The sequence below is a fragment of the Delphinapterus leucas genome, chromosome X, assembly GCF_059928025.1.
Source record: "Delphinapterus leucas isolate spDelLeu-1000000601 "Yukka" chromosome X, BTC_Dleu_Yukka2, whole genome shotgun sequence".
Taxonomy (NCBI): Eukaryota; Metazoa; Chordata; class Mammalia; order Artiodactyla; family Monodontidae; genus Delphinapterus; species Delphinapterus leucas.
In genome coordinates this window covers 36,752,347-36,779,053 of record NC_143150.1, presented here as the reverse complement: position 1 = coordinate 36,779,053, position 26,707 = coordinate 36,752,347, and the positions used below count along the sequence as shown (strand labels likewise).

General features: G+C 41.6%; 1 protein-coding gene across 1 annotated transcript in view; it reads left to right on the top strand.

The window, feature by feature from the left end:
• The window catches only part of PAK3 (p21 (RAC1) activated kinase 3), an 88,858-nt gene that overhangs the window by 700 nt on the left and 61,451 nt on the right, over positions 1 to 26,707 (top strand). The window contains exons 2-3 of the mRNA XM_089904175.1: positions 19,383 to 19,483; positions 25,050 to 25,203. Of these exons, the coding sequence (XP_089760301.1) occupies positions 19,383 to 19,483; positions 25,050 to 25,203 (255 nt within the window). The remainder of the gene's footprint in view (positions 1 to 19,382; positions 19,484 to 25,049; positions 25,204 to 26,707) is intronic.

Genomic DNA, 26,707 nt, shown 5'->3' with positions numbered 1-26,707 from the left:
AAAGTACACTTATGCTGTGTTTGCCTTTCACATAGCCTTGAATTCATAGTGGTAGGCCAAGGGAAATCATAGCAACAGCACTGTCTTAAATATATGAATAGTGACTTTCTTTCTGATAACTTACGGGAGAAGTTATAGTAAATCCCTTCCTAACTGCAAGTTGCCCTTATTGGGAATTTGAGTATAGGTGGATTTACTTCTGTATACCTTTTTGACAACCATGAAAATTTTGAATTGAGTATACGGAAGTCAGTCCAAGTGCCCCATTATTGTCTCTCTGACTATATCACAAGGTGGGAAGAAACTTCTGAGCTATTTGTTTCCTCTCCCATTCTTCTGCCAGTCATCCCCTACACAATCAGCCCTTTTTGCACCGAGTATCCCAACAATATACTATCGTTTATCCTTGTGTTGTTCACAATACCATTTGGTCCTTAAATGTCATACGCTGACACTTTGTAACATTGGGAGATATAAAATCTCTAGTAAGGAATTGTCAGGTTGCATTAATTAGCATAAAGCTTAAACATGGCTTCTATAAACGTGACTATTGCGGCGGAAGAGCGTAAAGCCAAGTACAAGGACTCCGGCACCAGAGAGAGTTGCTAAAGGGTAAGAGGGGTGATGTCTCTTGAAGAGAAAAGGGACGCTCTTGATCTTCTCAAAGGTAAAACAGATAGCTTTGTAGGTCGTTTATATGGTATGAAAGAATTCGTACCATAAGGAAAGCTGAAACTCTTATTAGGGCCAGTATCACCTCTTGTAGACCTGTGTCACTTAAGAGATGCTTTATCCCTCGTGACCCAAGGATGGAAAAGATGGAAATGATGTTAAACCTCTGGATTGAAGACAAGCAGAGGAATAAGAAAACACTTTGCATGCAAGGGACCTGCCATCACGCAAGAAGAATTTTCGAAGACATGTTTTCAGACACCGAAGTGGGTCCCGAGAAAAAGTATTGCCAGGAGCAAGGGTTGAGAAATGTATGGTGCACCATGACCCGGAGACCAAGTCACCTGATCCTGCAGCTCCCGTGTTGTATCTGCCACAACTGTAGAAAGCGACTGAAGAGGGGGATTATGTGCCTGCACGAGTCTTTGGTGCTGTCGAGACCGCCATGCTTTGGAAGCCCTTGAACAATCCCATCTGCCCTTCTGAAGAACACGAGCCAGCTGATTCTGACATGAGGTCAGCCAAAACAGAGAGGCTGATGTTTCTGTTTTGTGCTAATACTTCAGGTGACCTCATAGTGAAACCATTACCACTCTACAGAAAACTAGGCCCATGTCTTCTCCGAGGAAAATCCGAGCTAAGTTGCCAGTATACTGGCGTGCACAGAGAAAAGGCTGGATGACTCCCTCTCTCCTTAGGAATTGTTTGAACAGTGCTTTCTTGCGGAAGCTCAAGACTACTTACAAGAAAAAAAAGTCTTGAATTCAAAGCCCTACTGATTCTTCACTGTCCTCTTGGTGCCGCAGATGCATTTGCCAGTGTGCATCCTGATGTTAAGGTTGTCTTTAGAACCAGTTGCTTGTTTCAGGTCCTGGAGCCCTTAGATCGGTGTTTGATCCAGCCGTTCAGGAAGACTTAGGCCAAACTAATGTATAACTTTGTTGTTCAGAATCTCACAAAGGTTCATCTGTCTGAAGATCCTAGTGCATGGGATTCCTACACCATCACCAATGCTGTATTCTTCATAAAATAGGCATTAGATAGTTTAACAGAGCCTGTCATTAATGTGATCTGGGAGAAGATTTGGCTAGAGATGGTGAAATATCTTTCAGTGATTTCTCCTGAAGACAAAAAGTCTTTGGATGAAACAGAACCTGTAGGTGAGGGTGAACATTTGGCACAGGAGCAGTCATTGGCTGAAGTTGAATCTGAACTGGTTGATGCTGATTCACGTGATGTGCTGGGCTGGAGGATGACTCAGGAAGCTCCTGGGACTGCAGAGGTGATTATCATAAGTGATGATAAAGATAATTAGGAAGCTATGGCACTGCAGACCAATACGATTATAAGCAACAGGAGAAAAATTTTAAGAACAACACTAAATCCTCCCCAAGAAAGTAATGGAAAAATGGGTACCTTTACATGTCAAATCTTACGTGTTCAAAGCTTGAGTGATTTGGCAGAATTCAGTAAAGAGGTGACATTACGCCTTCCAAAAGAAATCACATTGGACAGAAACCATCTTCGGCAGAACTTAAATCATCGGATGGTGCCATTTAATACCATTGCTGGACAGCTGATAAGCTGCCATCGTACAAAACTTGAACGATTTAATTGAACTCTATAAAGAGGTGGAGTCTTTCTACAACACCATGTTCGGAAGAAAGCAACCTCAGAGGAGCCTAAATCATTGAGTCTTGCCATTTAAGTATCTGTGTCAGACAGCAGATAAGCTGCCTTCAGACAAACTTAAATGGTTTAATTTGAGCTCTGTACAGAAGTGCTAAGCTGTCTTCAGAAGAGACCTGAGAAGACAGCATCTTCAGAAGAGCCAAAGTCATTAAGTCATGCCACTTAACTTCACTTGCTTGGTAGGGCTAAAGCCCCAAGTAAGTTGTTATAATCTCAGGACTGGACTTTGATGAAGACTCTGAGAGCACGAAGATCCATGATTTGGACCAACAGTCCACCTCTGTTCATGGCTTCACTGTCACCCCCATTTTCCACTGCCATAATGAGTGATACATCCTCATCACCTCTGGAAAGCGTCTCAAGATCTAAGTGGAAACTCTACAGAGCCTCTCACGTTTACTAATTTAAGCTATGTAAACTCTCGTTATTCTTTTTATGTAATGTACTGTTGTTGTTTTACTGTGCAAAAAAATATTTATGAGGGCGTTCAAAAGTTTACGTGACCTCAGTTCCCCTGCCCTTTATTTCACCTCCTAAAATTATAACTTCCTCAAGCTGAACTCTCCTACCTAGGTGGGGGGGGTCATTCAGGAACTTGATCTTCATAGGTAAGGAGGGGTTACGGTTTGTGTGTTTCTACCTCTTGGTGATTACTTGGATTATACCACAGTCAGTCTTGAATGAATGGAAAGAGCACTGGACTTACTTGGGTTCTGGAGACCTGCTTTCAAGTCCAGCTCTGCCACTAATTATTGTGACTTTGTGCTAATCACTTAGTTTTTTTGATCCTCAGTTTCATCACCTGTTAAATGAAAATAATAAGACCTGGCCTCCCTAGCAAAATATTTTTGATAATCAAATGTAATTCTAAATGTCAGAGTGCTATTAAAAGTGAAATTAAAAAGTGCTAAATAATTGTGAGGTGTTATTACGTCTGCATCATTCTGGAACTTACAAACAAACAACTAAAAAACTAGGTTTTAGAATTCTTTTTTCTTTTTTTTTTAAGTAACTTTGTCCCTAACTAGAATTTATATGTCAGTTACAGGAAATTTTAAAAAGAAAGTTAAGGGCTTCCCTGGTGGCGCAGTGGTTGAGAGTCCGACTGCCGATTCAGGGGACACGGGTTCGTGCCCCGGTCCGGGAAGATCCCACATGGCGCGGAGCGGCTGGGCCCGTGAGCCATGGCCGCTGGGCCTGCGCGTCCGGAGCCTGTGCTCCGCAACGGGAGAGGCCACGACAGTGAGAGGCCCGCGTACCACAAAAAAAAAAAAAAAAAAAAAGTTAAAATTACCCATAATTTCACAAGCCAAAGATAACTAACTGGGTTGGTGTTTTTCCGCCCAGTTCTTCTTCTCATCATAGAGAAATTGTTCATCAGTGATAAAAACTTGGAAAATAAAGACAAGAGTATAGAAACAGTAAAGATCACCCATATTCACAAATCTCAGAAACAATGTTAATATTTTAGTGGCTTGATTTCCAGACGTTTTTTTAATGGCTGTATATACATATACTTTTTTATATAGTTAAAAATCATAACGTATACAGTTTTATATCCTGCTTTTTCTCTCAACATTTTATCGTGAACACTTCCCTATATTTTAAAAAAGCTTTCATAAATATAATTTTTGATGGTATATAACATTTCATCATATAGTAGCATCATGGTTTACTTAACCGTTTATTTTGTTCATTATTTGGGATCCTATCCAAATTTTTGTCATAAATAATGTCACATTGTCTATTTCCTTAGTTAAATGAAAATACTTGCTTTGGTGACAGCAGAGGTTTTTGTTTGTTTTAAGGGGTCTCTTTAATAGCTACATTTCATTGACCAAATGGAACTTCAAGAGACAGGTAGAAGAAAAACAAGTAGTAAACGTAATCTCCAGATGGAGGACCTGTCTTGGTTGGAGGCCTTTCCAGGAGCTGAATCTTGGTGTTAGAGCAAAGTAAGAGGGACAGTTTGCCACGAAATTATGAGGCTTCACCTTACAAAAGTTTTCAGAATTTAGACCAGGAAAAGGACATCCTGAACAAGTGGTTTGATGTTCCTTTATGGACCCTGTGAAGTGTGAGACTGATCAGGTTTCTCTTTTGTTGGCTACTAGAAAGCGTGGAGCCAGATGTATGGCCCCTGCCTAGCACTTGTAATGGGCCTCTATGGTATGTATGCACTTTGTATAGCTTTCTTCCAGGCTCCGTTTTATGTGCCTATCTTTGTTCTATTGTTTTTTCCTTTCACTATATCGACTTTGAATTTCTGCTGCTATCATACTGTATTTTGTGTATTCTTGTAAGCCGTCTTATATCTATTTTGGAACAAGGTGGGGAATGAATACATGGATGGGTAAATAAATACATGAAAAAATACATGAATAAATAAAACAATAAGGCAAAGGCAGTGAGGCAAATGAATCAGCCAGGACTCTGAAAATGGCGTAGTGCCTCTAAAAATAATCAATGTTAAGGACTGGAAGCTTGGAAGAACGTGTGGGAAAGAAGCAGGTGAGGCTGCCTTTGGAGGTGACGTGTCCTATGTGACGTCTGTGTCTTCCGAAGCGTGCTTATGCGTCTTGTGTCTTGTGCTGTACTAGAGCATTAGGTGTGCTTCAGGGGGCATGCAATGCTGTATGAAGGGCTGTGTCTTTAGTGAGCACAGTTCATGTGCATTTTGTTTGTGGGAAATCGAGAGAGTTGGGAGCTGGTGAGCCTGCAAATGGAAGTGAAGGCCCCCCTTCCTGGAGGCGTACGAGGGGATAGTTGGCTAAATCAAATCAAGACGAATAGGAAGTGATCTGTCATTTACTGATTAGTTCCTACGCGCCAAGCTGTGTGACGGGCACTTTATGTGTATTGAATCTTTACATCCTTACAACTACTCTGTATTAACCCCTTTTTACAGATGAGGCCATTTAAGCTCAAAGCGTTTAAGTAGACAGCCTATAGGGTCACATAGCAAATGATAGACGCCAGAAATCTCCCAGGTGTCTCTGACTCCAAACCCTATGCTTGTGCTACTCTATCACACTGCCTTGAAACAAGACAGAGGGATAGGTGGTAAACTATGTTCCTAGCATCCAAAAGCCAGCAGTGGCTTTCATTTTTCCTTAAGAAGATGGCAGTGCACTTTGAAACATATCTGAATTTCAGAAGAGGGGACTTTTTATTGCCACTCAGAAAGAAAGAAAACGTTTTTTCATGTCTTTTTGGAAAGAAATGATGGCAAGAAAATATTCTTGACAAGAGAGATGTGCCAGCATTTGATTTGGGTGCTTGATGGGTTAGATTCTCATTTGGTATGTGTACTTTATTGGCTTACATGTTGCTTACTTTAGAAGCTTGAGGTTCTAAATTGAGTGTGTTCATATATGTGAAAAAGCTCTTTTTTCTTAAATTTTACTGAAGAAAAAGTTCTTAAAGTGCCGTATAGTTTTGTTATTGTATTGCATACACACTATTGTGATAATTCCTAGAGTATGTTATCTTCTATATACACTACACAGCAGGAAGCATTACTGTGCAACAATTATATTAAAGAAGACTCAGTTATCCTTTATGGTCTTGTTACTCAAATGTTTTGGTCAATGCACGTTATTAACTTTCATCTAATTAATGCACAATAAAAAATACTTAGTGTGATAACTAGACTGAACAGTATGCAGTCTTTCTTCGGTGATGCTGAAGACCCTTTGGGATCTTGCAGTAGCTCAAGGTTATTTTCCTTGCACTAACTATGAGTGGGAGTCTCAATTAATTGAGGGTTCTGTTAGCAGAAAGTCAGATGCCAGAGACCACTACATCCTGAATGGTGTTTACATTCCTCTTGGTTCTTCAAATGTAGACCATACAGCTCAGCAAAGAGTGCTCTTTGGAGGTCACTGCCTTGCCCTTTGGGGAGCGAAAGGGCACGGCATCTTGCTTGTCCTCCATGGTCAGTGCTCTGCCCCGGAGAAGAGCCTCCTGTACTACTCCTTTACTCCTAGAAGTCCTCTGTGTTTGAAATGGGAAGAAGGTGGGGTAAGGATGCACTCTATCTGCTAGGACCCGTGCTTCTACTTCAAGGCCCGTAAACAGGGAAACTGGGCACAAATATGGTGGCCCAGTAGAACCAGCAGACAAATTCAAGAAAAGTATGGAATGTGGGATTAGGAGATAAATAGATGAAAGGAGAGAAGCAACGGGGCGAAATAAATTGAGAGAGGAAGTAGTGTATGAGAGGGAGATTAGGAGATGGAGAAGGTACAGGAAATGGATGAGAAGAGAGGAAGACAGAAGAGAGATGTATCAAACATTAAGATGAAGGGTTGCAAAGAGAGTGAATTTGACACCAGCTAAGGGATATGATGGAGTTGCTTTCCTCAAAACAAATGAGGCCTCCTCCACCCCTTTCAAACGTATTTTTGCCCTATATCATTATCCACGTGATCAGAAGTGTCCAGTTGAGGACGTGGCCTCATATTTGCCTTTTGTTTTCCAACATTTTCCATTGAAATTGTTGCATGTGTGAATTGGGTGTAAATGAGAGTTGGAACCGGTGTGTGTTGCCTGGAAGAAGATAGGTAAGAGTCAAGTTCATAATGATTTGCCAGAATGATCACTTTTGCTGAAAGTTTTTGAAGATGATACCACTGAAGGTGATGGCTGTCTGCTTGTATGTGAGTGGGAGTCACTAAAAGGGCTCACATGGGACCATCATTTCCTTTTCCCTGTCATCCTCATGGAACACCCAACCTCCGAATTGGGCTTGTAGCTACTCTTGCGGAATTGGGTACCACTTTGTGTTTTTATCTACACATTAAAGGCTGCTGGTTTATGGAGAGCATATATTGTTTTTCATAGCCACTGAAGACCTGACAGGAGGAAATGGGCTTACTGTTCCACCAGAGGGAATGGAACAAGCCATAAAGAAATTCCAGATATGCCGGTTAAATATTATGAATTACGAAGGGTGAAATTTTCTAGGTTCTCTATGGGGGGGTGTCTCATGACTTTAGCAGGTTCTACCTGAAGGCAGGTGAAGGAACCTTCCACCATGGGCCTTCCCAACTATATACTTCTGGCGTTTGCTAGTATAATGAAAGACGTAAGAGCAGTGAATGTTTAAGATAGCCCAGTTTAATAGCCTTTCTTGGTAGTTATATTTGCAAGGACATCATTCATAGCATGGAAGAGCTGGGTTTAAGAAGTGACAGATTACTTAATTCTCCAGCAAACACAGTCACGCTGCTAATACGTATATTCCTAGTGAGATGATGTGTTTGATGGTAGTTGTAGGGGTGTTACCAGCGTTCAGTGTACTTTCATATCAATCACCTTCTTCAAACCTCCTGTGATGGGGGCAAGGTTTATCCATTTTGCAGAGGAAGGCAGAAGTTTAGAGAGGTTAACTGACCTCCACAAACTTGCCCCACTACTAATTACAAAGCAAAGCTGGCCTAGAATTTAGATCCCCGACTCCTGGTCCAGTGGCGGTTGACTATTATACCACTTGCCATAAAATGAGAGTCACCTAACTTGTTTTGAAAATAGGTTTTGGCCAATGGAATATGCAGAAATGGAATTTTTATGGAAGCAGGTGAAACTTAGGTGAATCTGACCCATTTTCTCATTCAGCAGTTAACAACAGTAGTCATGCCTTTTTATAAGTTACTCCTCCTAAGGGCCTAACTTGCTAGCAGAAAGTAACAGCCTTTGTAAAAAAAAAGAAAATAGTTAATTTTTTTTCCCTGATTCCTGTGTTATTTTTTTTGCCTTTAAAATATTTTTCTATTGCAAAAGTAACATCTGATATTGTTATAATTAAAATAAAGAACTATATTAAAATAGAAGACAAGAGTCACCTCTCATCCCTCCCTTTAGGTTCATTCATAATCCAGTATTTAAGGATTTGGGCCCTTTTCCTCACTTACTCAACATTGGTTTCCTTTTCTGCTCAGAATCGGTATGTATTTTGCCCAAGATGCTAGGTTTAAGCAGAAATATATCTGTTACGTAGAACCTCTTTTAAATCTTTTACCAACCTTGCACTGTCAATGTCTTTAAATTCTTAGAGCCAAGAATAAAATCTATTTTTATGCCTAACTTTCCATTGTAGTTACCACATAGTACTTTCAAGTATTTCCAATGGGAAAAATAAATCTTGAAGGTCCACAAAATGTCATTCTTTCTACCAAAAAAAAAAAAAAATAGAGGAAAACTAGATAATCTCTCCCCTCTGTAAGGGAAAATATGCACTCCCTGAATTCAGGAGGTGAGGAATTCCTGTGGGTCCCCTCTCATAATATGTCCTCAAACAGGATATTTGTTTATAGAGCAGGAGTGCCAGAAACTAGAACTGTCCTTGCAGAAGTCAGTCCCCCTGGAACTGTTTGCCCTCACAATGAACACTCGCCTTTTTGACGCCACCTGAAGGGCTGCTGTCGCCATAGAAAGAACTGTTTCGGGATACTTATTCTTACCCGAATTATAAGACCTCGTACATTTTCCTGGCTGGGGGCTGGGTAGGCAGGCAGTTATGGAACGGTGTGCTCAGTGACCCACAAAGCAGAGGATGGAGCAAAATGGCATTTTTTAACTTAAAAACACCAACTCCAGTACTTAATTTACTTTCCTGGTAGTTAAGTAGACACTAAGGCATTTTAATTCTTGAAAGACCACAAGGGTGACATTTTGTAAACGATCTTTGTGAGGCACTGCCTCTTGGTAAATTGGAGAAATTATCGAACCACTGAATGCGCCTCTCACCCAGCTAAAGAGTGACCAAGTCACTAAGGATCGTCTGTTGGGAAAAGTAAAGGTTGTCACCCATAGGAGATGAATGGCCCTTTAAAAATACTTCTGTATCCTTCCAACATGGCGTTCCCAGAGCAAAGCCCAGGAATATTGAGGCGAAAAACAAGTATTTTAGTATGATGGATCTCTAACCCTGACACCCTCACTGCCCCTGCCAGAAATGACCCCATGTCGGCGCAAGTTGTTTGGCCTCGGGAACACGTGACACTGAGTACAGATTGCACCTGGGTAGGGGGAGCGCCACAAAGCAGGGAGAGGAGGGAGGGCTTCTAGTGTCAAGCTAGGGGTTGTAGGACAAGCAACCCTCCTAGGAGAGCTCCAACTCCAGCAACTCCAGTATGAGCCTCCTGGCAAAATGTTTTTATAGACCTCCTTTGTCTCAAAGGAACTTTCTGGAAGATCACAGGATAGAGACGTGCAACCAGCCAATGCCTAAATCTGAGTTGCGTGCGGACTTTGAGCCCAGATCTAGTTTATTAGCTATCGCGATTTAAAAATGGGATAGAACAGAATTGGATGTTAATGTCGGCTTACCTGGAGCATCTTTTGTAGTTCACTTATATGCTTTACTCAGAAAAGATTTGTGCCTGCTTTTTGTGTGCCTAGCTCTGCACTGTGTGTCGTGGGACGGGGAATACTACACATACGATAAGATTCCCTGTCCTCAGGTGATTTTCAATCTAGGTGCAGAAATCAGACACGCAGTTTATGCGGGAAATGCCCAGTAGGTGATCCTACGAGGCAACAGATGCAGTGGCAGATAGGTCCTCCCATTCCATCCCCACCATTCATTTTCTTCCTCAGTCTGTGTGAAACAGCGACCATTTTGAAGCCTGCCCCTACCATCCCACGTGTCCCTAGCAGCACAAAGCTATCTGGCTTGTCTTCCAGAAGACGCCTTTTCTGTCATATCATCCACCTGCTCAAAACCTTTCCCAGCATATTCGTTATCACTGTCTCCAATTTCATCTTCCTGATTTCCAAGACTACACCCTACCCGTTTACCCTTCTGTCTTCTCGCTTCCTTGTCAATGTGCTGTATCCATTTCAGCGTCCAAGCTTTGCCTCTCCCGATTTTCCTGCTCGCGATGCCTTACCTTTCCTGCCTACCCATTCTTTAAGACCCATCTCCCAAATCCTACCTCCTCTCCAGTAAGCCCCCACTCTGCGCCACAGTTTTCTGATCTTCTTTTATTTTGACATGCTACAGCATTTAGACTCTATTTTTCCCAACTTAGCACCGAATTTTCGTTGGTCTGGTAGTATCAGTTGTTGCTTCTTGTTTGCTAAGCTTCTTTCCCCAATGAGATCACAGACTTAGAATATTACTTTAGTTCCTAATGAGTCACGCAGCACAGTCTGTCACTACACTGATCCACAGTTCCATGTATACTGGTTAACGGACCTACTGGCTGGTTCAGAGGAAAAGGAAGCTGGGGCAGTAGCAAGAGAGGGTTGTTCCTCAGAGCCAGGGCTGTGAAATGCTTGCTGTTTAGAACTAGCCAGCCTAAGTGCTTTTTCCTTTGGAAAAATTGTTTCTGCATTTAAAAAATATGTTTTATACAATATTTTGGTTTTCTCTTTCTGTATTTATATGGCTTCCAATGTCACTTTTTTTTATTATGCCGTACACCGTAACTTTGCGTGCTTTCCATCGCTTTTTAAAAAATAATCATTGTTCTGTTCTTTTAGGCTAAATTTACGTAGGAAAGCATTTCTCTATGTCTGTCCCCTGTTATTCTTTTTCTTTTCCTGCATGCTCTGTTTTGAAGGAGCTAGAAAGTGTTCTAAAAAATAATTCTGGACGTGACATCCAATGAGAAGGCCCAACAAAACTTCCAGGAATTTTAGGGGAAGATGACAAGTGGAACTCCTACAACAAGGAAGACTCAGGTGACAGATTTCTAAAATGCTTTCAGAAGGCAGGCATAGCACCATCCCGGGATTTCATCCAGGGGAGAACTGGTTGCTTTGCTGTACCTCGAACCCTGCACAGCTGTGTTGCCAATATATGCTTTTGGCCCCAAAGTGTCACCAGGCAAGAGGTATACCTGAATGAGTACAGAGGCATCCCTAGTGCGGGGAAGACAGCAACAACGCCATCACCGCCAACTGCAACTATAACAACTACTCTAAAACATACCCTCCCACCCCCCAGCCTTCTTGGGGAACCTGGATCAATGTCTCCTTATCCATGAACACATAATGGCAAATAGGCATGACCTGTTTCCATATATTGGGTCTCATTTCATATAATGAAGGTCATTCATTCATCCATTCATTTGTTCATTTGCTTATTCATTAAATATCTATTGAATCAAGTACTGTGCTAGATAGATGTTGGGGTACAGAGGTGAATAAGTCCCAGTTCCTGCCTTTAAGGGACTGATGGCCTAATGAGGGACGCAGACAAGTCGGTCAATGAGTAGAGATCAGCGTGGTAAGTGCAGTAGAGAAGTGAGCACTGAGATGGGGCATCTATTGAAGACTGAGGGAAGGGAGCAGTTAGGGAAGGCTTCCTGGAGGAGGTGACCACTCAACTGAGGTGAGTCTTACTGAAGGAATAGAACCAGCTAATAAAAGTTGGGTGGCATCCCAGAAACAAGGAGCAGCATTATGAAGGCAGTAGGCGTGACACACTATTAGCTGAGGTTCCATGACTGTAACTACAGGTAGTTCAGCATAGCTAGTGCATAGAGTGCTGGTGGGAGAGGCATGGAAGACAGAGCTGTGGAAGGAATTGGGGATCGGGTTCTGGAGGGCTTATATGTGCAATGCTAAGCGCTTTGAATATGATTCTGAAGGCGATGCAGAAACATTGAAGCAGGGGAATAATAATCAGATTTGTGTCTCACACTATCACTCTAGCCACAGGAGAAGAATGAACGTGGGTGGGGGGCGGGCGATGAAAGAAGACAAGTCAGGCTATGGGATTCAGGTAGGTGAGAAATGACAGTGGCCTGGCCTAAGGGCCAGTGTTGTAAGAATAAAAGAGGGCAATGCAGAGGGAACATTTATGAGGAAGAATTAATAGAACTAGGCAACTTATCAGATGGTGACAAGAGAAACTAGAGGAGGGTGAGGTAGGGAACACAAGAGGAGTTGTAGTTTCTTATTTTACATGGGGAAAGGCAGTAGAGAATTCACTTTCTTTTGAAAATATTTCGAGTGAGGGGCCTGTGAGGCATCCAAATAGAGGTGTTCAGTCAGGGGACAGCAGAGAGGTCAGGGCTGGGGATCCATCTGGGGAGTCACGGAAGTAGATAGTGATTGAAACCGTACAAGTAGATGAGGTGACCAAAGGGAGAGGTGTGTTGATGAGAAGAGATGAGGACCTAGGACAGCTCCTGGGGAATACTATTTAAATTGTCTACAAGAGACCCAGAAATGTAGGAATAGACTCCAGGAAAGAATTGTGTGAGAGATGGTGGGGAGAAGTTAGTTTCATGAAGTGCATGGTCAGCAATGTCAGTTTTGACTGAGAGGTCAATGGTTGTAAGGACTGGAAAATGGCCGTCTTCAGGGAGGAGATCAATTTGGGACCTCAGAGACTCATTGCCGTGGTTTGAAGAGTGAGGGTTAAGGGAGTCTAGACTGCCTTTTCAAGAAGCTTAAGCTAGAGAAGGAAAATTCGAGAGACTATAGCAACTAAAGAAAGCTGTGTGATGGCAGGAGGTTTCAATTTTTAAGGACTAAAGAAATCTCAGCATGTTTTTTTAAAGCCAAATAGAAAGTGTTAGTAGAGAGGGAGAGATTGAAGATATAAGAAGAAATAGGAGGTAATTGATAGAGTGAGACCCCTGGAGAAGGGAGAGGGACAGGGATCTAGAGCACCAGTGAGGGCATAAACCTCAGGTAGAAGGAGAGGACACTGTTTCCGGTAAGATGTGAAGGGAGATGTTACTGATGGAGATAAATTCATAGGAGCGGGACAGGAAGTGAAGTCAAAGGAGTTCCAAACTGATGGCCTCCGTTTTTCTCAGTGAAGTAGAAGGAATTTCTTACGCTGAAAGTAAGGGAGGAGAGGATGAAGCAGAAGTTTGAGCGAAGTTGTGAAATTCTAGAATATTCGCTAAGAGCAGTGGGAAAGGAAGTTGGCCAGGGTCAAGAAGGATACTGCTCAGTGCCATTGATGACCCAGTTCTGTCTGTGACCTTTATAGTAAGCACCAATCTGCATGGCTGTGTGATTCTTTTTCCCCCAACAACTTTTACCAGCCTCCGTATGGAAATGGAGATTTCGCAGTTGGATTCTGTCAGGGTAAGGTTTTGTGGGAGAATTGCAAGAGGGGGCCACAGGAGCACAGTTCCCAGGGCACTGGCTTAAGAGAAGTTTAAATGATGGACCACAGAGTCTAGGCGAGGAGGAAGCTGAGAAATTGGCTAAAAATGGAAGGATCCAGGGATTGGAGGTTTAGTTGACATCAAAGAACAAGTCAAATAGGAATAAGGTCATGAAAGAGTGAGAAGGCTAGCAGGATGGGAGGCTGGACCCAGAGAATGAGATAACAGGGTTATTTCAGAGAGTATTTCAGAGAAAGGGTCATTCTGGATAATGAAGAGGCCTGGGGTAGCTGTGGTTCTCCACTCTGTCTGCACATCATCTATGGCGCTTAAAAAAATCACTTGCCCAGGTCTCATCCTCAGAAATCCTGATATAGTAGGTTCTGAGTGGGCCCAAGGTGTTGGGATTTTTACGAAACTCTACAGGTTATTCTGATGAGCAGCCCTGGTTGAGAACCACTGGTTTAATGGTGACCATGGGAGTGGATTGAAGAAGTGGAAAGGAGATGAAGTTCATTAGAGCTGAGGGAGGTCAAGGAGTTAAAAGGAGAGGGTGTGTATGAAAGAGGTGTCCATTTGTATATTACGTTTCACAGAGAGATGACAGCACTGAGTGTTGGAAAGAATACTGCGAGCCACAGTCCTCAGTGGATACGACGACTTGGCCAGGAGAACTAAACGGCAGTAACCTCAAAGGAGGGGGCTTTGTAGGAAAGTGCAGAAGTACTGATCTCAAACAAACAACATGGAATAAAAAGGAGGAAACTCTGCCCTTCTCCATTCCCCTGGACCTAAAGACTTGGAATGGGGAAGAACCGTCATCGTCCATCAGGATTATCTGAGGAAGTGATACCTTCGTTGGATAGTAGGGTTTAAAATTATTTTTCTCAACCCCAGCTGCTTGATGGAAATACCGGAGGGCATTTAAAAATTAAAGGTGCTGAGGTCTACCCCAGACTAAATCTGAATCTCTGGGGGCAGGGCTCTGAAATCTCTCTCTCTCTCTTACTTTTTTGAAGTTTCCCACATGAGGGTGATGCACAGTGAAGTCTGAGGACCTAAGGCAAGAAGTCAACAGTGCACTTAATGAAGAGGTTGAAGTAAAGGTGTAGGGGGATTTTAATGGAGTAAGCCCTAGTCACTAGAGAAATGCAGAACATTGGGGTCGGGGTGTACAGGAGGTGACAGATGACTTCTCTTTCTTTAAAATGTAGTGGGGGGGCTTCCCTGGTGGCGCAGTGGTTGAGAGTCCGCCTGCCGATGCAGGGGACGCGGGTTCGTGCCCCGGTCCGGGAAGATCCCACATGCCGCGGAGCGGCTGGGCCCTTGAGCCATGGCCTCTGAGCCTGCGCGTCCGGAGCCTGTGCTCCACAACGGGAGAGGCCACAACAGTGAGAGGCCTGCGTACCGCAAAACAAAAACGAAAAAAATGTAGTGGGATGGAGAAAGATGTCAGGATGAGAGATTCTGGAGAGATTAGCTGGCCCCTGGAGTTACAGCCAGAGCCATGAGCAGGTAGAGGGCCCCAGTGCCAAACACCATTTGTAATCTGTGGTCTAGTCAGCAATTTGTGGTCTTCGTTCTAGGTTCCAGTAGAATATGGTTGATACACTTAGAAAGTGGTACTCGTTTGTTCTTCTGCTCTCTGCAAATATCAACCCAGAGGTGATCAGGCCGCGTCTTATGAGCCCAAGATTCAGGTTAGGATGACTCTTAATATAAACAACCACTGCTCACAGAACTTTCTGGGGGAGATACAGACATTTTAGTATTCCTTAAAAAAAAGAAGAAAAAGGTTCTCAGCTAGTCTCCATTCAGTCAATAACCATTTACTGAAGACTAACGGCTCAAACCTATTGAGGTTTTCTTTTAATGTTACTGAGTAATAAATAGTGTAGCTATTAAGAGCTTAGGCTCTGTAGACACAATTGAGACCTAGGTTCAAATCCTGGCTCTGACACCTGCCAGCTGTGTAATCTTGGATATGTGGTTTAACTTCACTGAGTCTTACTTTCCTCATCTGTAAAACAATAATAATACAATACTAATGCCTGCCTTATAAGACTGTGGTGGAGATTAAATGAGATAACCCTAGAAGCACTTTGCACATGGTGAATATTCCATAGATGATAGTGATTACGTGTGCAGACATAAGCCAGGTGCTAGGGAATGTGAGAATGAATAAGATACAGTCTCTGCTGTCAAATATCTCAGATTTTAGCTAGAGAGATAGGTATGTAAAGAAGAAATGACAATTCAGTGTTAGTAAGGGCCAAACTCAGAGTACACACTGGGTAGCTCTCTGGGAGCATGAAGAGAAGGGCATTCAACTTTGTCTGCAGAGGGAAGACAGGAAAAGACTTGCCAAAGGAGAGGAAACACAAGAGTGAGTCTTCAAGGAAAAGGACTGGGGCTTCCCTGGTGGCGCAGTGGTTGAGAGTCCGCCTGCCGATGCAGAGGACACGGGTTCGTGCCCCGGTGCGGGAAGATCCCACATGCTGCGGAGCGGCTGGGCCCGTGAGCCATGGCCGCTGAGCCTGCGCGTCCGGAGCCTGTGCTCCGCAACGGGAGTGGCCACAACAGTGAGAGGGCCGCAAAGAACTAATGGGCGCAGATGTGGGGCGTTAAGAAGTAAGACTTCCCAGGCCTCCGTGTAGCATGTGTAAAAGCTTGGCAGTAAGAGAAAAGCTTGGCAGTTGAGGGAGCATGAAATGGGTATGGAACAGCGGGGGCCATAGCAAGAATAGACAGTAGAGAGGTACGCTGGGGGCAGATTAAGCAGGCCCTTGGCTAGCACGCTAAGGAGCATGAACTCCGAACTTCTGGATAATGGGGAGCCATTGAAGGATCTTACAGGGAGGAATGCGGGCAGATATATATATTTCAAAAGGTTACTCCGGCCACAGAGTAATGAATTGCAGGGGGCAAAATTGGAGGTAGTAAGACCAGGTGAAAAATGCCGGTGCCTTGGACTAAGATGATGGTTTGTGGAGATGAAAGGAAGAAGATGCATCCAAAGTGAGTTTGGGAAATAGAACGCGATGACTGATTAAGGTAGAATTAAAGTAGGAGTCAAAGAAGCTCCCAAATTTATGATTTGGGCAGTTGGGCCAGGGCTGAAATAACCAAAAGCCAGAGTAAGCATGTGCCTAAGGCCCAGCACATCGGAGCACCCAAAATGTGAAAACATTTTGATTTGGGATCTAGAGTAGTTTTTTAAAAGACTTAAGTTAATCATCATAGGAACATCAGAACTTTTGGGGCTTCCTTCCCTTTTTATGCTTTAGTATTGCTTTTATTTGGGAGAGGAGGTCGTAATCTTTTCATTGCTTAGAGCCTCCCAAAGAGGAGGAGTCCAAGGCCTTAATCCTCCTCTGATCTGGGTGGTGAGTGCTTATCATTTCACCGAGAACATGGACACTGAAGGAGGAGCGAGTTTGAGCTTCCCGCCTCTGTTACGCTTTGTCCTGCGTGAAGAGAATGGCATAATTAGGCCGGTAAGGGACTGGCAACCAGATGGCCTTAGGGAGACCCCATTAGGCTGATTCACATAGCTCAGCTGAAGTGGAGTGTTTACGTCTAAGTCAGCAGGCTTCAATTGTGCAGCCATTGCTAATGGAGAAGTAGGGAGCGCCTGTTTGCTGGCAAGAGAGGTCATGGATGCAAGTTGATGCAATGATTAGAGATGGAGACTAAGCTAGGGGTTCTTAACCTTGAGCCCAGGGGAATTTTGAACCTCTGAAGTTATATGCAAAATTGTGTATATGTGTGTATAGTGCAATTTTATAGACAGAAGTACCACAGCCGCCTTCAGATTTTTCAGAGTGATCTTTGACACCAAAAAGGCCACCAACCACCAGAGTACATTTACTATGAAGTGAATAAAGCTGCTTATTCAGGGTTTCTCACTTGCCTGGGACTCTTCCAAGGCTCTAGAAGAAGCCCTAGCAATTTTGTATTGTTTTTACCTAAAGGGAGCTTTCCTCTCAAATTACATAAAGTCTTTGGTCCCACAAAATCTGTATCTACCCCTGCCAACCGCAGATTAGGGAATTACCCATCATGAGTTAGTATCTGGGAGTGAATGCCATCCAAGAGAAATGAATGCCAAAGACTGCACCAGGAAAGGCAGAAGAAAGGATGCCCATCAAATGAAGAATGGTCACTGAGGGAGGAGGAGAATCAGACCACATTGTCAAGGAAGTATAAAGAGAGGCGGTTGGCCATGTCCAACATGGATGGGAGATCAGGAAAGAGGAAAATAAGAAAACGATTACAGAAGTGGCTGGGACATCTTCAGTGAAGTGGCAAGAACAGAAAGCTGATTGTTCTGTTTGCCTTTCTGGACTAGTAAAAGTGGTAGGTGAACAAGTATAAATGGTAGCTACAGTCCATAAACATGCAGGGGAAGTAGAAGTACCTACCCAAAACTCTAATGTTCAGTTAAAATGATAGTCAATAAAGTAGGCTCACTGTAAATGTGGAATCCATGCTGAACTGAAGTTAGATGGCACATATATACTTTTCAAAATGAGTCCTAAATGTGTTCCGTGGCCAGGCAAAGACTTTGAGTGACCCTTGTCCCCCCCGCCAACCCCAACCTTTCTTTCTTAATCCTGTATCTTAATCCTCTTACTACTTGAATTTCCATATTTCTGTCCCATATCTCTGTCCTCTGGCTGGCGGATATGGAACAGTGAGAGAGAGTAGAAAGTGAAAAGAAGCCATACGAATGACATTTGAACATGAAATGTTTTGAATTTAAAATTTGTCCTGGGTAACCCCCCAAACCAGTGATCCATTACGGTTAGTTAAATGTTGTCTGAAATTGAGGCCAAGGAAACATCTATTTGAACCAGAATGTTCTAAATTTGCCACCCTGGCAACTCTAAAGTTGATTGGTTTCAATGGGGCAAAACTGGTTCATGCTGACTTACCCAGTATTAGGGTGAGTATTATTTTTTTGACTGTGAAATGCAGCCATATCAGAGATACATGCTCAAAGTTGCTGCTCTGTCTATTATGGAAGCTAGGAAATGCCATTTTACAATGCTTCCATAATAACTTCCTCCTGTGATCTCTTTTGAGATAGACTAATTTCATTACAGTTCCCAACTTAATTTCTTCAGTGATTATACCTTTAAAGGCTTTTGATTTATTAACTATTGAGGTATTTCTTCATAATTGTGTCACTATGAATCATCTGTTACTTGAGAACAATGATTTTGAATGGCTACTATGACAAAATTTATAGGGACATGGAAAAATAGCTACAAACTAAAATGACTAAACCAAGGAATTGGTTTGAGGTTTCTAAGAACTCGATAAAATTAATTCAGTAAAAAGCAACAATTTGTGTTTTGTTTCTTACTAGCAAAGTTATTGCTTTGCAGTAGTATTCTCATTGAAAGAAGACCAAGAGCCTATTAAGCTACTCTTCATAATGTAAACGTGTAAATTAAAGTTCTAGTTACTTGATATTTAGCTATGGTTTAAAATAGAAACAATTCATAACACTTTATAGATAGCTTAAGCACTTTTCTATTCTTTCTTTCTAATAGTAAGGCTTAGCTTGACTTGAGTCTAATGAATTTCTTCTACAGTATGTGGAATTTGATCCAACAAGACCAGTTAAACACAATATACCTAGATACCTGCTGATTGCATCATTAGACTGGTAAAGGACATAAATCAGTTTGACTGCAAGTTTTGTTTGAATTGGATTTGGAAATTTGTAAATTATTTGGACATAGCATTTTGTCAAACTCTCAGCCATTTATTTAAATAAAATTATAAATTCTGGAGTTAAATATTGTTATAATTGTGTTGGACTCAATTGTCTTTCAACTTTGTAATTATTTTGATGAACCTAATTGTACAACTTATGGATGCCAAAACTGTATCCCAAATAAATACATGTTAACATTTTGCCTTTAGCCAATAAGAAGAAAGAGAAAGAACGCCCAGAGATCTCTCTTCCTTCAGACTTTGAACATACGATTCATGTGGGGTTTGATGCAGTCACCGGGGAATTCACTGTAAGTAAGCTCCTTATTTTTTTTTTTTTGTAAGGCATGAAAAGATTCCTTTGTGAAAATAGGTTTGAAGGAAGAATTGCCACGTCCCAAAATGTCAGACTTGATGTCTTTGGTGATTTCAAGGAAGATGGACTTTGCCTAGACAATCACAGATGGAACTAGAGAGTGGCAAGAGTATTGGCAAAATTATTTTGTCCATCTTAACAAAAACGTCTGATCGCGGTTAGCCTTCAACGTGATTGAAAATGCTAATTTACCATGGCACAGGAGATGTAGTCCAGATAGACTCAGCTTGAGCCTATGCTTTAGCACTTGAAGTGAATCAGAGAACCATTGACTCAACTTGGCCAGTGAAGACAGTCTATCTGAATAATTCAGGCTTTACAATGGAACCTGGATTACCCAGATAAGTTAACCACACTAACCAAAAATCTCTGTAAAATCGACCTTTTCTTCTCTTTGATTTCAAGAACATAGCTTATTTTTAGGCTTATTTACAGGTATATTTTGTAGACATTCAAAACAACAGACCCCATGTTTCAGGAAGAAATATCGATGGCTGTATCGTATGCTTTAGTGGTTATATGCTTACTTTATATTTGTGTATATGTATATATATATATATATATACATATACACAAATATAATATATATACATAGTGCACAATAAATACCAGTAAGAATTCTCCAGAAAGACTATAGCTATAGATCCAGTCTTTCTTTGGATATTTTTAGTGCTCAAATAGCACACGATCTCAGATCTATGATATTTTATACCTTTTTTTTTTTTTTAAAGATCTGGCATCTTTCTTTTAGATGGATGAAGGAAAAGATGTGGCTAGAAACATGTCCTCAGGAAGATTAACTACATTTTTATACTAGTAAGGACCTCAATCAAAATGTGCATTCTGAGATAATGAGTAATTTTGAATGCATTCTGGAAAAAAATTCTTTGATAGAACCATTACCGTTAATTCTTGGATTCTTAAACCAGAGAGAAATTTAGGTATTAAATAATTAAATTTCCTATTTTATAACATGATGGTTAGCGAGTAGACTGTGTCACAAGATTAAATTTTAAAAAAGAAGGAACAAATTAATTTGATTTGGAGAATCAAACCATGTTTCTGAACTGACAAATTACCTTCTTTTTTCAATTCCGGAAGTAAGCAGTGTGAGAATGAAATGGAAACTGACTAAACATCTTAGCCTTGTAAAGTGATGTGAGCTGATTGTATGTTCTCAGGAGCAAGCAGAAGAGAACGTTAAGAAGTGCTGACATTGATAAAGTTGAGATACTGGTTTAGCCAATTTCATCATTGGAGTCAGAGATATTATTCAAATGGCCTTGAGTTTGAGCCCAGCCTCTGTTCTTTGCTGTATTTGAGAATATTCTGTTAGCTACACTTAGAAAATATAACCTCACTGTCACCACTACCACCACCATCATCACCACCCAAAACAAAAAATATTTATATATATTTTTATAATCTGAACAAGTTTAGATTTTTAAGAAATCATAAACAAAGAGATGACTATTTTTTCTGATGTTTGAAACAGTAAAAGCACTGAATCATTATAAGTTTTATCTTAAAAATCTTCCCTTTTTTATTTTAAGAACTGTCTTTCCTGTTTTGACCTTTTTGTTTTCCATGTGCTTTTCTTCTGTTTAATCTTTTCTTGTTTTATTGTTGTCATTCCATATTTCTCTGTTCTTTTATTCTTCCTTTTTGTTTTCTGATGTGAAAATTTTCCCCTCCACTATTCTCATGTGATACTCTGGTTCCTTTCCAATTTTTAAATTTTTTCCACTCTTTCCTACTTGCTTGACATCTCCTGATAGAATTTCTCTCTCTTTAGCTTTTCCTTTGTTCTTTATGGGTTCTGAATGGAAATGAAGGAAAGTGAATCACCATCATCTTGCTGACTGGAGACCATCCATTTTCACTTTGCTGTCAGTTAGAACCCCAAGAATCAACCAGAGAGGGGTGGGGTGGGATGTGTGATGGGCAATCTTTCCAACTGTGAAAAACATTTTGATGCAACTGAACCAAACCAAACAAGAACCTTTCCCCTCCTCCCAAAAACCTAATATAAAATAAAGTGTTTGGATGCAATTGTTAGAAATCCACTGAATATATAGATGAGACGCAGGCTAAATTTGGAAATCTGATGTACTTTATTGTCGCTGTGATAATCTTTCATAACTATTTGTCCCCACCTTGTTTTTTAAAGATACCAAATTCTGCCTTTTTTTTTACTATCTTAAACCTATGATTTATATTTACTAACTTTAAAAATACCAAATGATAATAAGCTTTTAAAAGTCATTTTATTGGTAGGATTTAGAATGGGGTCTTAATCGCCCCAGTACCACTAATTGGTTGTGTGTGTGTGTGTGTGTGTGTGTGTGTGTGTGTATGCGTGTGTTCACGTGGAGGGGGAGGGACATATTACTAAATTTGATCATTACAGTTGTTGAGGTTGAATCTTGAGCAATTTGTTGAACTGTCGAGTCCAGTTGTCTCACAAGGGCCTGTTATTTGGAATATTTGGACACTGGTTTGGTGTATTGCTTGGTGCTTACCCTTTGGCTAATTGGCCCATACAACCTTGTACACTTGGTCACACACTTGGACCCTGAGGTTAAAATTAGGTTGGGAGGTGAGATTTTGGGTATGAAACTACTATAAGTCCTTACCCTTTATATTACCATTTTTGTCCCAAATACTTCAGAACTCCCCCTTCCAGACCTCTAGACCTGTGACGGTCGCTTCAAGTCAATCAGAGGGAAAAATGGTATGAGTGATATACATTATCATTTCTTATGATAAGATAAATGCTTGGCCTGTTGTATCATGCTGCCATTCTCCTGGGCTACACTGGACAATCCCCAGCTTGATGTACATCTAGCTGTTATTACATACATGGTCAGGCTTCTGATGCTCACACTTCTAGGTCTCCATTAGCTATCTGACTTTTGGGGTTTGTACCTCAATTTGGAGTAATGAGTTATGGCTTTCTGATTACATGCCTTTATGGCATACATTCAAATTTAAGTGTCAGGTTTCATTGATGAACTGGTTTATCTCAAAAAAAGAAAACAATTATGTCATCAGTGTAGTCACGTGGTAAGTATAGTTGTCTGGAGGATCTTTTGCAATTGACAGCAGTTTTTCCTGCTGTCTAGTGATCACAAGACTATTATCACAAAAGTTTAGAAGTGCCATGAGTATGTATAATAACTGCAAATATTCTAATGATTATGGTAATGATCATGCCAGTGATGTCTGCTCTGGTGGTTATGTGCAATGCATACCTGGTTTTGTAACACTTAATAACTCCTTTGGCCATTACAGTATTAACCAAATGCTATTAATTGCACTTAGAATCAGAACTGGGATCATGCATGGGCTCCTGAGTTCAAATTTTTGGCTTAAGGCTTTAGCATCAAATTGCGTGATGAATGCATGTAAAAGTGTCCTTTCACTGTGCTTGGAGTAACCCCAAATGCCAGGAATCAAAGACCTGTAACCCAAATCAAATCAGTTGGGTAAAAGCATGTTTCTGTAGCATTGGAAATATCATCTTTATTTAGACAAAGCTGTTACCTTATATCTGATCTTATTTTGTGGGAAGTGGGACTTTAGAACTGCGGCATTAAAATGGAGATTATTCATAATATGGTTTGAAACGAAATGGTTTCCCTTTCCCTGGTCTAAATGTCTAAGAAATTCAAACATAGAGTCTGGCTGTGTGGGAAATCCTTAATCTAGTTTTCTCTAAGCCAGCCACGACTTTAGCTCCAAAATACAGAAGAATCACCTTAATGAGAACAGGTTAAATTCAGCATCACCATATACCTCTTCTTTGAATTTTAGCCATACAGACACTTCCAATGTGAAATTGAAAATGGTTCACCAGAATTGGGAACTGAAATTTGTAAGTTCATCACATGGCCATTGGCTACCTGTGATCACCCAGTCGTAAAAACAACTTACAAATTGCTGTTGAAGCTTTTCATGATGCCATCCTTCTTCCCTCCAAATTCATGTTTCTGCCTTTTAGTAATTTCTCCAGTCATTTAATACTAATCCTTATTATTGCATATTTATGGAGGAAGCATCTGGCCAAAAGTGGAACTATGCATCCAAACTTTGGAACATCGTTGTTTTCTCTGTTTTCTTAAATCTGTTGTCCTGTAGCCTGTCCTGCCCCTGATTTAGTTAATACCTCCCTATTTTCATAACCGCCCCACTTTAGAAGGGATTAACCCCTCCCCATTCAGACCCATTGGTTTCATCTCCTCCCACCTTCTAAGTTGTCCCACATTCTGTTTTAACTTTCTTTTCTTTCTTTATTTACGTCCATTACAGCCAGATCTCTATGGCTCACAGATGTGCCCAGGGAAGCTCCCAGAGGTGCGTCACAGGCCCAAAAGAAGCTTGCATCAAAGTGCTTCTTTGAGATGTCATAGCACTGCAGCAGCAGGTTCATGTGTGTGCAGTAGAGTTGTTGCTTGGCTTATCTCACTTTTTTGTTGTCATTCCCAAACTCTGGAGGCCCACGTCACACATTGTTTTGCCGAGACTTCATAGGACAAAGCCACGTAAATTGTGTCTAGATGCACTTCAGGAAGAGTGTGTCTGTTTCTCGCTCCAAGTTCTCTTGGAGGTTGGTTAATTATGAAATGGGGACATCTGTAGGCCAAACATGTAGGAAAGAGTGCTGAACGCTCAATACAAAGCTAACCTCTCTGTGTAATTTTTGCAATTCTCCTTTGTTAGATTGCCAAACACTCCCTCCTCTCTGCTCTAAATGCTTCAGATTATTGCAAATTTTCAGAAGGCTTTGGCATGGTTGCCACTGTCCCCAGGTTCTATGTGGCCAACGAACGAAGTGGGGAGGAGGGGATGGGGGGAGGAGAGGAGAAAGCTGCAGGGAAAATGTTACTATTTAGCACCCCTGTGGTTATTGCTCGTCCATGATTCTACTTTTGTCTCCTCTCAATCCCCCTTTATATTAAAGCTCTAGACCCCCCCAAAAAATTACATTTGATAACCACAGAGTATGAACTGACCAAGGGTGAGGCTTTACTTTTATTCTAAAAGATATTCTGATTACAACATGCCCAGAAACAGCTTATGTTATTCCAGTCATATAAAATCTATTGATCTGCACTATTACTATTCTGTGCACAAATTTAGAGAAGTCTTTGCCATGTCTGCCCTGAGTCGCCAGAAAAAATAAGCTAAGCCGTAAACATCATTTCATGGATGAGCAGAGTTAATATGGAGGTGATTTTCATGCGCTTTTTTTTTTCTATCCCAGTCATACTCCCACCCACCCTTTTTAAGTTGGATCTTAGTTTTACCTATGTGTTTTAATTAGAGAAGAGAATGATTGCATTATTAAGTTACTAACTTTAAATCTAGAGTGTAACTTCAGTTTCCCAAGTGTAATCCTACAGGTAGCATGGGCTTCTTGGTGAAGAACTTTGCTGGAACATGAAAATGCAGCTGTTGAATGTTCTGAGCTTCCATTCTTTCCCTTTGGTTGTCCACAGGGAATTCCTGAGCAATGGGCACGATTACTCCAAACCTCCAACATAACAAAGCTGGAACAGAAGAAGAACCCCCAAGCCGTTCTAGACGTTCTCAAATTCTATGATTCCAAAGAAACAGTCAACAACCAGAAGTACATGAGCTTTACGTCCGGAGGTAAGAGTAAATCTAGGATATCAAAAAGTGAAGAAGTGGGACTTCCCTGGCGGTCCAGTGGTTAGGACTCTGCGCTTCCATGGCAGGGGGCCCGGGTTTGATCCCTGGTCGGGAACCAAGATCCCAAAAGCTGTGCGGTGCAGCCAAAAAAAAAAAGGGAAGAAGTAATTCCAATCTCAGAACCTCAGGATTAGAACGGAATGCCTGGAGGGTATTCGAAGCCAGTTCAAGTTCCTTTTCTGAATGACTTCAACATAAATCAACCAAAAGATGAGTTGGAAGTTGAAGTTGATGTTAGGAGATTTACAGTACTTGGGTGATTTTATAACTCAAATAAGGAAATTGTTCAGTGAAGCAGTAGTTGTCAGTTTGAATCAGCAATCACGATTGTTGTTTTGTCTCTTCACTGGCATGAAGACACTGAGTCACTTAGGATCAGGCCTTGTCATGCATTTAGGAAGTAAGAGGTGTCTGGATCAAACCCTGGTCTCTTGAAATTTATTTTATCCCTTAGATTCACTGAATTGCATGCACCATGGTGACACAGCACAAATTTTGTGGTTGCTGGGTTATTTTGATCTGACCGCAAAATCAGACTTAAAAAAAGAAATCATGTCTTGGTATTTATAAGAGACTGACATGGCCACGTTCCTGCCGTATCTTGACTTCATTTGCTAGCCTGTAGACCCAGCTTTTGTTTGAAGGTTTGATGTCCAAATTTGCACTGTAAGCAACTGAAAAAATATACCAAGCAATTATTTTGCATCGTGAAAATGATGATCTGGGTTTTGTCTCTAAAACAATTTATTATTTTACATCTAAAGAAAGAAGAGGGGGCTTCCCTGGTGGCGCAGTGGTTGAGAGTCCGCCTGCCGATGCAGGGGACGCGGGTTTGTGCCCCGGGCCGGGAAGATCCCACATGGCGCGGAGCGGCTGGGCCCGTGAGCCATGGCCGCTGAGCCTGCGCGTCTGGAGCCTGTGCTCCACAACGGGCGAGGCCACAACAGTGAGAGGCCCGCGTACCGGAAAAAAAAAAAAAGAAAGAAAGAAAGAAAGAAGAGAATAGTATCATTAGTGCTCCAGCTATAAAGAGCCCCTACCTCTTGGCATTGGTTTTAGTACAGGGCACATTTTCAGAATTTGTTCTTTATTCCACATTGCCACTGCTTTTTTTTTTTTTTTTTTTTTTTGCGGTACGCGGGCCTCTCACTGTTGTGGCCTCTCCCGTTGTGGAGCACAGGCTCCGGATGCGCAGGCTCAGCGGCCATGGCTCACGGGCCCAGCCGCTCTGCGCCATGTGGGATCTTCCCGGACCGGGGCACGAACCCGCGTCCCCTGCATCGGCAGGCGGACTCTCAACCACTGCGCCACCAGGGAAGCCCTGCCACTGCTTTTTAACCCTTTTGTTTTTATGTGTCAAATTCTCTCAGTTTATAAAGATGAAATCCTGAAAAAACTATGTTAGAACTCGACAGTATCTGAGTTATTGCTCTATCCTGAAACT